This window comes from Hyposmocoma kahamanoa, unplaced genomic scaffold (genome assembly GCF_003589595.1).
Source record: "Hyposmocoma kahamanoa isolate Upper Pololo Valley unplaced genomic scaffold, ASM358959v1 211, whole genome shotgun sequence".
NCBI lineage: Eukaryota > Metazoa > Arthropoda > Insecta > Lepidoptera > Cosmopterigidae > Hyposmocoma > Hyposmocoma kahamanoa.
In genome coordinates, this window is record NW_020653732.1 from 5,778,140 (window position 1) to 5,790,499 (window position 12,360).

Consider the following 12,360-nt stretch of genomic DNA (forward strand, 5'->3'; position numbering starts at 1 on the left):
TAGTTTGGTTTTGATAATATATTAGGAAAGTAGTACATTTTTATTCTTTCATTTGTGTAAGTGCAATACATGTGTTAAATACGTGTTCTGTTGCGCCTTAAATTTGAATGATTATCTTATAGTTTTTCCTGTAACCCGAAGGTTATTTAGCATATGGCCACCTGTTGTACATGCAATTAATAATATTTGTATTGTAGTAATATTAGTTTTCAAGATAATAATAATATTTGATAATCGAAATAGTAATAATAATTTTTGATAATCTTGAAAATCTAAAGAAGAAAAAGATCAATAGTTAATGCAAAAATTGTCCCATAAAAGCATACTCATGGAGCTTTTTATGTTTAGATTAGATGCATTGATGGAATTTTTATTATGAAACAGTAACTCACTAAACAAATTTTTTTTTTCCAGGGAGATATGCACCGTTGTGCAGCCAGATGCTGCGACGACCAGGCGACTACACTAGAAAGAGTACACGGCTGCATTGACTCATGTACTTCATCACTGAATCAGGCTAATAACTATGTTCAGGTCAGTTTCACTGGAAGCCTTTTTCTTTGGGCCAGAGCAAAAGTTGTTTAGGGTCAGGGCAAACCGATGGACCGCCAGGGGAGAATATCGAAGAGGATCTTATGTCCACTGGTGCAAACATTCCTTACGATACCGCGATCGTCGACCAGCTTACTGCAAAGTCCAATGATCGTCATTTCATAGATAAGCTAATTACTTTTTGTTAAATTACTTGAAATCGTCAACTTTGCCGCAGCGTCCACTCCGCTTCTCGTACCGTACGCTTTTCCGCTACCCTTTCAGGTGGACTCTGGCTGCGGTATTCTCTCTCCAAGGTAGATCTCAGGGAAATTTATGCCTTATTACAATTGCAATAGCATAAATCTCTCTATCCTATGTCTTCCCGTGCGCCGGTATGTAAAAACCTTTACAAAATGTTTTGCTATTCAAGTTCCCTTTCTGTTTCTATAAACTTTAATGGCCCATCTGTCAATTGATTCATCTCTACAAAATAAGTATAGTATAGCGTCCTAAGTCCAATGACTCGAGAAGTTAGCCCCTGCCAAACAATTATGTATTGCCATGGATATATGGCTCAAGAGGACCATGAATCACCAAACTACAGATTGTAGCTCTGAAAAGGTCAAAATTCTGTCTTATATCTAATTGGCGCTGATCTATAGCCTGGAAGTAGTTTATATTATATAAATGGTTGTGGATATCAATGAATTCCTCTTTAGTATGATATATACGTGGTCAGTTTTTTCATTGTAATATCAGTCGAATATTGATCTTCTTCTTCTTTTGATGTTCTTGCTCCATAGATACCATCGATGATTCCGCCAATGTCGAGTTATTTGTCTTCTTTTAAATGTTATGGCCCCATCGAAGTAATCGATGAATTCGTCAATGTTAAGTTGAGGAACACACGCGTTTTTACTCAAAAATTTACCAGTGAATTTCTGCAGAATTCACTGAGAGAAGAATCTACAGACCTACAACGACAGATAACCTACACGTTAAGAATGGACTAACGTTAGGAGGAAGTTCATATTAATGGGGCGGGGGATTTCAAGTGGGAGGATATCATTCCGAGGAGTGACGATACGATTACAGACAAAAACTCTCTTGTATCGCAATTAGCAGTCTGCTTTGTTATTGGTCCATGGTATTACTAAGACGACCCAATGGTTTGAACTTAGTGCTGGTTGAGGAAGTCCTGGGTTCGATTCCCAGTAGGACCAATTCTAGGGTCGGCGGACTAAAGCACGTAAGTGAAAATCCAACATCATTCATTTGTTACCTCATAAATTTGTAACTTTATTCTCGAGGCTCCTTTTTTTAAATTTACCATTCTCTTCACATCTTCCAACACTATAAACAACACAAAAAATATTATAATTAAAATTATATATAAATATATTATTAACAAATGAAGCACTTTTTTGGCTTATGTGTTTTAGTCCACCGACCCTAGAATTTACGAAATGATTTTTTCTAAATTCGCTCTAATCTGAGTGTTCTGGGTAGGGTTGCCAATGACTTTGGAAAAAATATGCAGTACAATTGACGGTATACGTTGATTAGTATACGGTATGTATTTTCGCGATAGAAAAAAACTTACTCGAAATTTTACAAGAAAACCGATGTATTCAATAGGTACTTTTCACATACCAATGATTTTTTTATATCAACCGAACTAAATCGAACGCATATAATATACAATTTATACATTTTTCAAATTTTCATCTTTAATTTCGTTTGTATAAAAATAAATTCTAAAATAAAGCCAGTATCCCTGCCGGTCGCCCGCGCAATAGAACCAATTCGGTAAAGGAAAAATTGGAATTTAATTAATTAATATGAACTCATAAACAACAAAATATTGTTTCAGGGAGAAATCAACCACCTACAAAACAGATTACAGAGATGTGTAATGGACTGCAATGATTCTGCACGAGACAAACTAGGATCATCACCCAATCAGGAAACGGTGGGTACTGCCGCATGGAGTTTGTAACTATTGTAGCATATATTTATTTATTACCCACATGAGATCCACGATGGGTTGAGCTTGCCCAGAATTGTCTATACAATCCAGCAGTGAAGAGCGGTTACACGCACACGGAAATATGTAATACAAAATATTCTATCAGAAAACTGTCGCATTCTAATATTTAAACACTAAATTAAGTAAAAGTTAAAAATGTAATATGTGCATTTATAGCTATGGAACAGCGGTACCTCCTGACACAGGCTTGATAAGCTTAATAGGAGGTATCATCCACTGTTTATGTAAAGTTAATTGTATTATTGAAATAAACATTTTATTTGTTTGTATTTAATAGCTTTAATATATTCTAGCTCTATTTTTTCCCATATTACAGCTTGATTTTCCCGATTTTTTATAGCTCGAGTTTTCCTCCGATATTTTTTTTGCCATATTTGTAGTTCAATAACGATTTTGCTTTAGCTTCAATGCTATGACACAATTTTCCATGAAATATTTGTTAATATGTATTTCTATCAGATTGTTTTGTAACTTTGTAACATTAGAATCAAATTTTGCAATTTGATTATCACCCATTTGACGATGTTGTATTACTTCAATTACAAGTTACGTAAGCGCGTTTGCGCGCTTCGTCCGGTTCGTATAGTTCCGGATCCGAGACTACAAATCTAGAAAACTCGGATCCTCTTCGGATGTCGCTTGTACACCTGTAGATACGCCATTTTAACGCCTTTTAACTTTATTGCTCCATACTTTTGCTTTGATAAAGTAAAGAACAGCATTATAATTCCGCCGCCTAAACATAAGATATTTTGCAACTCGCTGATAATCATTCGGTGAAATATTAAAATCTATTTTGGTTACGTACATCCGGACTTCTGTCGGCTAAAACCTCACGGTGGCCTTCTCGGGTGCTCTAGTGGAAAGGATCCGGGATCGACTTTGCGCACCGGAACCCCCCCAGCACCTAGGAGGAGCTACGTCCTCCCCCTCTTTCCACGGCGAAGCGGACCACACCGGCCCGTCGTTCTCCTCGCGGCTGCCTAACTTACTGGCGAGAGAAGCCCCCGCTCCGATCGGCGACCTCCTTCTTTAACATCGCCGCTTCACAGAAGGAGACCACTGCCTCATGGGACTATTGATCCGCCAACATTGGCGCTACTATGCCTGGCGGAGAGAGATCTCACCCGAACCCTACGAGGTCCACGGAGTCCAAGGAGTGCCCCCTCCTCCAGTGTGTGCTGGGCGGAGTCCTGGTCCCTCCACAGTGGTGACACTGCGTCGTCGACTCGCGTCCGATCCGATTCAGATACTCACCGAAGCATCCGTGCGCAGTGAGTATCTGTGTCAGTCGGGACATGGTGACGCACTTCCGCTGGCTCCACCAGACTTCGAGAACGGGCAGGATCGCGCCGACGCACAGTGGGGCCAAACCGAAAACGTGATCAAAATTACTTTGCATACCTAACTATGAAAATATTTATTTATTATTAATATAATATGTTTATTATGCACTTAAACTACTTTTTAGTATGTATGTCATTATGTTTACATATCCAACATGAATTTTGTTACGAATTTTTACCATATTTACTTATTTTAAATGTTTTCTTCTGAATTACTTAATAAATACTTTCGAAATGTATTTTTTAAATATATCCAACTTCAATTTATTTATTTGTCTAGTATAAGTTAATTTATGCAAAATATTTCTTTACGAACATACATCTATACAGTGTTTTTTTCAATGGGACAGTATGGAGAAATCCGATACCATAGAAGACACAAAGAAACTGTCCATAAAAAAAGAATAAAATTCATCAAATCTACTTTTAGTGCTAATCGTCTCAGTTTCACGAGGGGATCATTTCATTGTATGAGGCGAAAAAAATCGGGACAGCCGAAGAATTTATTTCTCTCGTGAGTTTGGGTGTAATTTGTGGTTGTCTATGTGTTCGTCCATGGCACCCGCAACACAGGGTTTCCCTAGTGCGGGGCTATGTTGAGTGTGTGCGTTATTAAAAAAAAAAAATATATAAAACTTACTAAGATATAATAATCGATTCTCGAAAAACCACTAATTAATATTGCAGTGTTATATCAAAATAATATCTTGTATTATTTTAGTAAAAATACTCAGAACTTCTGAAAACAATATTTTTATATATTTTTTTGTCAGTTTCCAACTTTGCACAATTTTCTTCTCTTATTTTATAAACAAAATCGATAGTATTTAATAGCAATATATAGCAAAATTCATCGAGATTATGATTGTGACACTTGCCTCGAAATATCTAATTTTTCGTTTTTCGACTTTTGATCACGTTTTGGAGTTTTGGCCCCACTGTGCGACGGCGTGGTTACATATGTGCATCTAGCTTAACATTTAAAATTTAAATTTAGCTCAAAGCCGCTTACTATAAGAACGATCCAAGGTGTGCCTACTTGTTGTTTGGACGATTTCAAAACCGTTTCGGACCGTCATTTCTCGGATTCGGAACTGGGGGTCTACTCTCGTTCTCCGTCTGACGTCCGTCTGAAAAAAATAACTGTCAAATAAGTAATATTCGACGATTAATATTGGTCGAGTGTTACTTATTTGACAGCTATTTTTTCGGACGGATGTCGGACGGAAAATGAGAGTAGACCCCTGATACGGTCTTAGAGTGTATGCGCACTACGTCCGATTTGTATCAGTTCAATAACGGAATTCAATCCGAGCAACTACCCCCAGTACACCTTGTCCAGAACCAATAGAAAAATCATTTCCCAGATTGGTCCTACCGAGTCGAATCTTTGGGTCACCGAGGTCAATGAACTCCGTTTTGACCCCATGTTTATTTCTTTTACAGATCGACAAAGCAACAATTCAATTTGAGAACTGTGCTATAAAATGCGTGGACAAACACATCGCGTTGATACCAAGTCTCATGAAAACTATGAAGAGTGTCCTTGCCAGTGGTAAACCACCGCCAGTCAAAGAATGAACAAAATTAGTTTAAGATTTTGTTATGATTTCGCTGCATTAATGACCATACTGAATACGAAGCACTCAAGGATATAGAGGAACGCTAATTGAATTATGATAACAACGTTCATATGAATCACTGGATACACCAGATTATACATATACCAGAATGTTTAAGGCGAGTCATCGGAGAAGAAGCTGGAAAATCTGTTTTGCTAGATCAAATTGTTTAGGTATTTACTATTTACTTAACACTACGTTGCGGTGTACTAGGTCCTATCAATTAGTACGTGGTGAACTCGCACGATGGCACTACAAAATATCAATATTTAGTTCGTGTTGGAAACGCCCAGAGGGTACCCCGATAATGTTTAAAGGGCGATACATAGTTAACGTGACCATACGTCCTGCTTTAAGCGGGAGACTTCCGTTTTTAAGCTTCGTGTCTCGCTGTCCCCAAAGGACTTAAAAAGTCTCGCTTTGACAGAGCTGGACACATGAATAAATTTAATATAATGGCGCGAAAGCGAAGCACCAAGTAAGCCTTGTCGCGGTTCTTTTAGTTGTGGGTCCGTGCTGCGCGTGCATTGTTTTTGGCGGTGATGTACGGTTGGCGGCGGCTGCCATGAAGTAGAGTTCAAACGTAAACCGTATTCAAAAAGAATTTTATTTATTATATATATTAAGCTTTATATATTTTAAGGGATGAGCCTTAAAATATATAAAGCTAGCCCGTCAGACCACACAAATTTGTTATTTCTTTTTTGATCTTTAATCATTTATTTTTTATATATTACAATTAAATTATTAAATATTTCGTAATAATCATGAACATGTATTTTATTTTTAAAACAATAATAAATTGTCAGGTGTCTCGCTCTAAGGGAAAAAAATAATGGTCACGTTATCCATAGTGTAAATCGCTCTCTTTTGTTTCTGACTCCAAAACTACACGAAACCACATCTCAGGCAGTTTGATTCCGAATTCTTTATTCACAATTCACAGAAATTGTACCTTATGACATTTTCATTTTGAAAAACAAAATCATAAATGTACATAATTTAGAAATTAGTCAGGTACATGTCACCACAGAGATTCGAAACATCGACTTCTTAAATAAGAAGCTTCTTTTCTTCCACTGAACCACCGCCCCTCAAAGTGTGGTTACCTGATGTCGAACCAGGGAATTTCCTGTATCATAATATCGCTTAGGCTTAGGACCGCATTTTGTAGCCAGAGTTTTATAGAACTTGTGTTAGTTACTATTCAGTATGTTCGAGAATGTATTGCGAAGTGTACATTGTTGTTCATTACACGATACAATTATATTGTATTAAAATATATCAGATATATTTTTGTGTCCTTTATTATTATACTGTGTATAATATAGATATTTTAGAAGGACTAATGGTTTTCTTTTTTCGTATTATAAACGTCAAGGGCGATTTGATAGTCCAACAAAACTAATAGTTGAACCCTTAAATGTAAGTTGTCTGGGGAAGCGCGCTTAGTTGGGATTTAACCTTACGTTTGTCGTTACGACGATAGACTGTCGTGACAATGGTAAGAGCTAGAACCACAGTCGTCTGACGATAAATAAATCGTTACGGTAAAAAAGTGACGACAGATAATCGCAGCTTCAAGTGATTCTGTCGTTCAAAGCAGAGAATAAAAAAGTTACGAAAATGGACACTTTCCGCCCCTCCCTAGCGTTAGATACCGCACCACGTCCCGCACATTAACGGTCACAGACTGAACTTCAAGAAGGCTGTCGGCGCACCGTTCTCACGCTAAGACGGCTTTAATATTTGAATATGATTCAAATTCAAATACAGTTTTCATTTATTCATTACGAAACTTGTACGTTAATATATAACATCATTGTACGTTACTATTTATAATGGTCGTGAATTCTGCTGTGTACCGCTGTTTATCATCATCTAAATGGTTCGTTTTCCGAAAGATGAAACGAGGTTGGTAAAAAATCTTATGCCTGAGACTCATTCAGGTAAAGTTTTCCTCATTTATTTAGTGCAGAGTAATATATAATACAGATTTATTGTATCAATATGAGATGTAATATAGTCGACAGGGTTTTCGAATTTTCCATTTGTATTGCCGATAAATATGTAGTGAATATAATTACTAACTAAGTAATGGTAAATTTGGACACTCAATTTCAAAAATACCTTGGTTACCTTATTTAAAAGTACCTCTACCTGTAAAAAATATAACATTTTAGGTGTTTACATATTTAATTTTTTTAAATAAACCGTGATGAGTTGGATCCGTTTCAGCTTATAGATAGGTATATGTAATAGTTAATGTGAATTATCTGTTTAGCTTGAATTACCTTAAGCTGAATAAATGTTTCTTTCTTTCTTTCTTTCTTATTAGGAAGCTGGAATATTACGGTGTAAACGGCAAGGCGTCGAAACTTGTCTCGTCATATCTAAATGGTAGAATACAGACAGTAGACATAAATGGAGTGATTTCTTTGGGTTCTTCGGTAAACATGGGTGTTCCGCAGGGCTCAATACCTTTCTTATTTCTGATTTATATTAATGATCGGTCATTCTTTGTTAAGGACCATTGCGAAATAGTATTGTTTGCTGACACATCCTGGATTTTTAAAACAGACAGACATGACATTAACTATGACCACATTAATGATACCCTCTCTAGGGTAGTTTATTGGTTTAATGCATTGACTTACAATTATATGGACGTCGGGTCCGCGCTAAAAAGTGTCCGCACTTGTAAGGCGCTAAAATCGTATACAGAGCGCGACACTCCGCTTTAGTCTTCATTTGTTCTACTGACAGCGCGATACTGCGATGACATTACAATTTAAATTTCGAATAGGTTGACTTGGGACATTTTTTTCGTGGTATTTGTATTAGACCCGTCGTCCATTTATTTGTAAGTCAATGGTTTAATGCTAACAATTTATTGCTTAATGCCAAGAAGACAAAATATGTTAAATTTGAATTACCTAACGTGAAATCGACTAGTTCAAGCATAGAAATAAACGGAGAAAAGTTAGACCTTGTTAATAAAGCAGTCTTCTTGGAAGTGACCTTAGATAATAAACTTCAATGGTTTCCACTTAATCTTTCCTGGCCAGCAGATTAAGCTCCGCTGCATACGCAGTTCGCAGAATACGTGAACTTACCGATGTTAGTACTCCTAGACTAGTTTACTTTAGTTACTTCCATAGTATAATGTCCTACGGGCTTCTAATGTGGGGTAAAGCGACAGATATTCAAACCATATTTGTATTGCAAAAACGAACGATTCGTTCTGTGTTCCGTCTAGGCTGTCCGGTTTCTCTCAGAGAAAAGTTTAAGGAGACTGGTATCATGACTGTGGCATCACAGTACATTTACTCAAATATTTTATATGCCCGTTAAAATATACATAATTTCAATAAGAAAGAAGATATCCATAATATTAACCTTAGAGCTAAGTCCAAACTCATGGTACCACGATTTCGTTTAACTAAAGTAAACGACTCTTATGGGGAACTGTATACGTTTTTACAATAAGATTCCGGAGCATATATTAAGATTATAGTTTCGTTTTAAAAACTACATTAAAAATATTTTGATTGAAAAGTCATATAACAAAATTGAAGACTACGTGTTAGATAAAGATGTATGGAAAGACGACACGGCTCCAGAATCCACACAAATTTGATTCAAAGTGTATTCCATAGCATTTAAGTTTATTTGAAAAGAGCAATCCCTAGAGTTTCTTGCTCGTTCTTCTCAGGGAAGTCAGCGTAGTGAACGAGCAGTTGCTTAATGTAATGATATGTAAATGTGACGTTTTCAAGTGTAAGTTGATTTTACCTACGGAATAAATGATCTTTGACTTTCACTTTGAAAATGTTACGGCATTATTGAAAATGCGCCCTAAGCTACGCTTGGGCAGTCTTATTTCGCCCGTTTGTAGCAGTAGAATGTCTTGTGAAACAGTTCTTCCGGGGAAGTACTGCTACCTTACCTATTTCTGCCGCCAAGCAGTAATGTGAGCATTACTGAGTTCCGATTTTGAAGGGTAAAGCGTTGCGGGTGAAATTACAGGCACATGGGACTTGTCAACTTACGTCTCAGGGTGACGGGCGCAGTGAGAGTGCCCGTGAGATCTTTGCGATTTAAAGCTCTGTGTAGCACTGCACCTGTTACGGACAGGTGTGTAGCTTACCATCAGGTCACTTGATATAATTTAAAAAAAACATTACTTTTACCTGCATGATCGTGTCACGTGTCTAGCCCTTCTATTATCGTCTTTAAAACAATTATGAAAGCGAACGTGTTGTACGCACAATTTCATAAATTATAAAGCAACATTTCATAACAGCATTCGTCCTATATAAAAAGAGTAACTTCAAAACTAGGGCAGTTCAAATTTAAAGTGAAAATGTATCGAATTTGTTTTCTTTTCGCTGTAGTTGTTTCTGCTCTTGGTTACGTAAGTATTATAGACGTTGTGTAATTCTATTTTAAAAAATCTGCCTTCCATAAAGCATTTGAATTTCGGAATTTTGGAGATATTGGCACCTGCAGCTTGATTTTGATTGCCTCTCCCGATCGGAAATTTTGACATTTCTAATCGGAACAATAGTTGATTTAACTCACAAATTAAAAAGATATAGTAGGAATCAGGTTGTTCTTCTCGCTCGGAAACCCATCTGGTTTCGAGACTCGGATGGGCTACCCGATCGGACCGGTCCCGATTTGAATTAAAATCAGCCTACTGATTCGTATTCCTTCCGAATCCGAGACTACACAAATCTAGAAAACTTGGACCCACTTCGGATGTCGCTCGTGCACTAAGTCCGATACGAATCCGGGAAAATATGAATGTTGCTTGTATATCTAGAGATAAAGTGGTGCCTGTGTTATTTTGGACCGTCATATTATCTCGGATTTCTGACTCGGGAGCTATTCCCGTTTTCCATCAGAAACTATTACATTAGTCAAATAAGTAATATAACTGCCTGCGTTCCCGAGCGGCTACCATGCAGTTTTGATCCCGGGTCTGGAGAAATATTTCTATGGCCTACATTTATTGATCTCGTAAGTTTGGTTGTAATTTGTGGTGGTCTATGTATGTGTCCATAGCACATTTGGCAGTAATTGTTTCGGTCGAGAGTAGACCCCTGATAAGAATCGGACGTATTGCGTAAACGCGCTGTGAACTAAATAATATTACAAAAACGATTACGATGGGTTGTAGATCTTATTTTGCAGATGCTAGATATAGACCAATAACTAATCTCCATAATACAGATGGTAACTCTGTGTTCACGTTCACGTTCACGTGACATGGACAGACAACCTGACCAGACTTAAATTTACCACGTGACGTTATTAAACTAGTCAGCAGTGTACTGACCGAATAGCAATGTGCAAGACCGGAAGCTGAAGAGTAGAGAGAATGAATGAAAGAAGATTGACGAAACCGATTTATAAGGCGAGTGTGAGCGGTCAAGTTGGTATGGCCCGACCAAGGCGAACTTACCATGACCAAATTGAGGCCATCCTAAGGAAGGGCCAGGTCAATAGTACCCTTCACCGACGATGTATGAAAGCATTGATGCGTGTTGATGAGGCGAAAGATGTGTGTCAGGACCGTAGTAAGTGGAAGACTGATGTTTCTGCCTACCCCGATGGGAAAAAGGCGTGAAGTATATGTATGTATGTCCTATTGAGTTATTGTTGCAAGGTTATGATAAGGAGGGCAGAAATCGTCTCAGGACGAATAAGTCACTTATCATTATATTTTTTATTTATTTTTTCAGCCCAGAGCACCATTGGCACCCCTGTTACCGCTCGGCACAACACTAGTGCCAAACATTCCACTCCAAGCACACGTACCAGTGTTGGCGAATGTACCAATAACAACTAACGTACCGGTTACTACCACAATACCTGTAACTGGCACCATGCCTGTCGCTACAACATTACCAGTGGCTATACCTAGTTGCGGATGTCCGGTTCCACTCGATATACCCACTTGCGGATGTGGCTACGATCCGATAATTGAACCTTGCGGTTGTGGATGCGGATGTTCTTCTCCTGCGTGTGCTTGTGACGGTTCTTGTATCGCCGTGGATCCTGTCACCACCTGTGGTTGTTCCTTCCCTGTAGTTGATACGTATTTACCTGCAATATCAGCTATACCTTCATGCGGATGTGGAGCTTGTGGATATACTTTACCTACATGCGGATGTCCCACTTTGCCACCGTTTCCACCAAAAGTAGGTTGTTGCGGAAAATACTTGCGTAAAATCTGTACCTTGCCTCCGTTTTTGTAATCAGTTTTTATAGATTGTTTTATACATTAAATTGTATGTGAAAATACTGCATTTATTGTATTCTTATTATAGATAACCTAAATGCGTAGTCTAAAGTCTGCATTCTAACAGTGCACACTTAGTGTGCAGATGGCGTTTCCGATTCCGTTACTCTTGGAACTACACTCTATAATCCATTTGTTGTACGGAACTGAATGTAAACAATCTTGATACATCTTTTTATTTAAACATTTACTTTACAAATCCATCTTAAGATTGTTTACATTTAGTTAAGTACCTAAACAAATGAACTATAAAAAGATTGTATAATACTTAGATTATAAGTAATAAAATAACTGACGCTATGATTTTATAAGCACATTAGGTACGTGAGATCGCTGCGCATTACGATATCTTCAATTTTGTCTGTCGTCGTATAGACATATTTATAGTTTCGACATGTCTATTATTATTATATATATGTATATATAAGCTACAAGTTCTTACTCACTTATAGAAATAGAACGCATACTTCCCGATATGGTGCAAAAAAAGATATTTAT

General features: G+C 37.4%; 1 protein-coding gene across 1 annotated transcript in view; it reads left to right on the forward strand.

Annotated features, from left to right (window-relative positions):
• Positions 1-6,173, forward strand: part of LOC113227536 (protein FAM136A-like) — a 26,435-nt gene extending 20,262 nt beyond the window's left edge. Inside the window, exons 2-4 of the mRNA XM_026460475.1 lie at positions 415-534; positions 2,408-2,506; positions 5,377-6,173. Of these exons, the coding sequence (XP_026316260.1) occupies positions 415-534; positions 2,408-2,506; positions 5,377-5,511 (354 nt within the window). The 3' untranslated portion in view covers positions 5,512-6,173. The remainder of the gene's footprint in view (positions 1-414; positions 535-2,407; positions 2,507-5,376) is intronic.
• Positions 6,174-12,360: the final 6,187 nt, after the last annotated feature.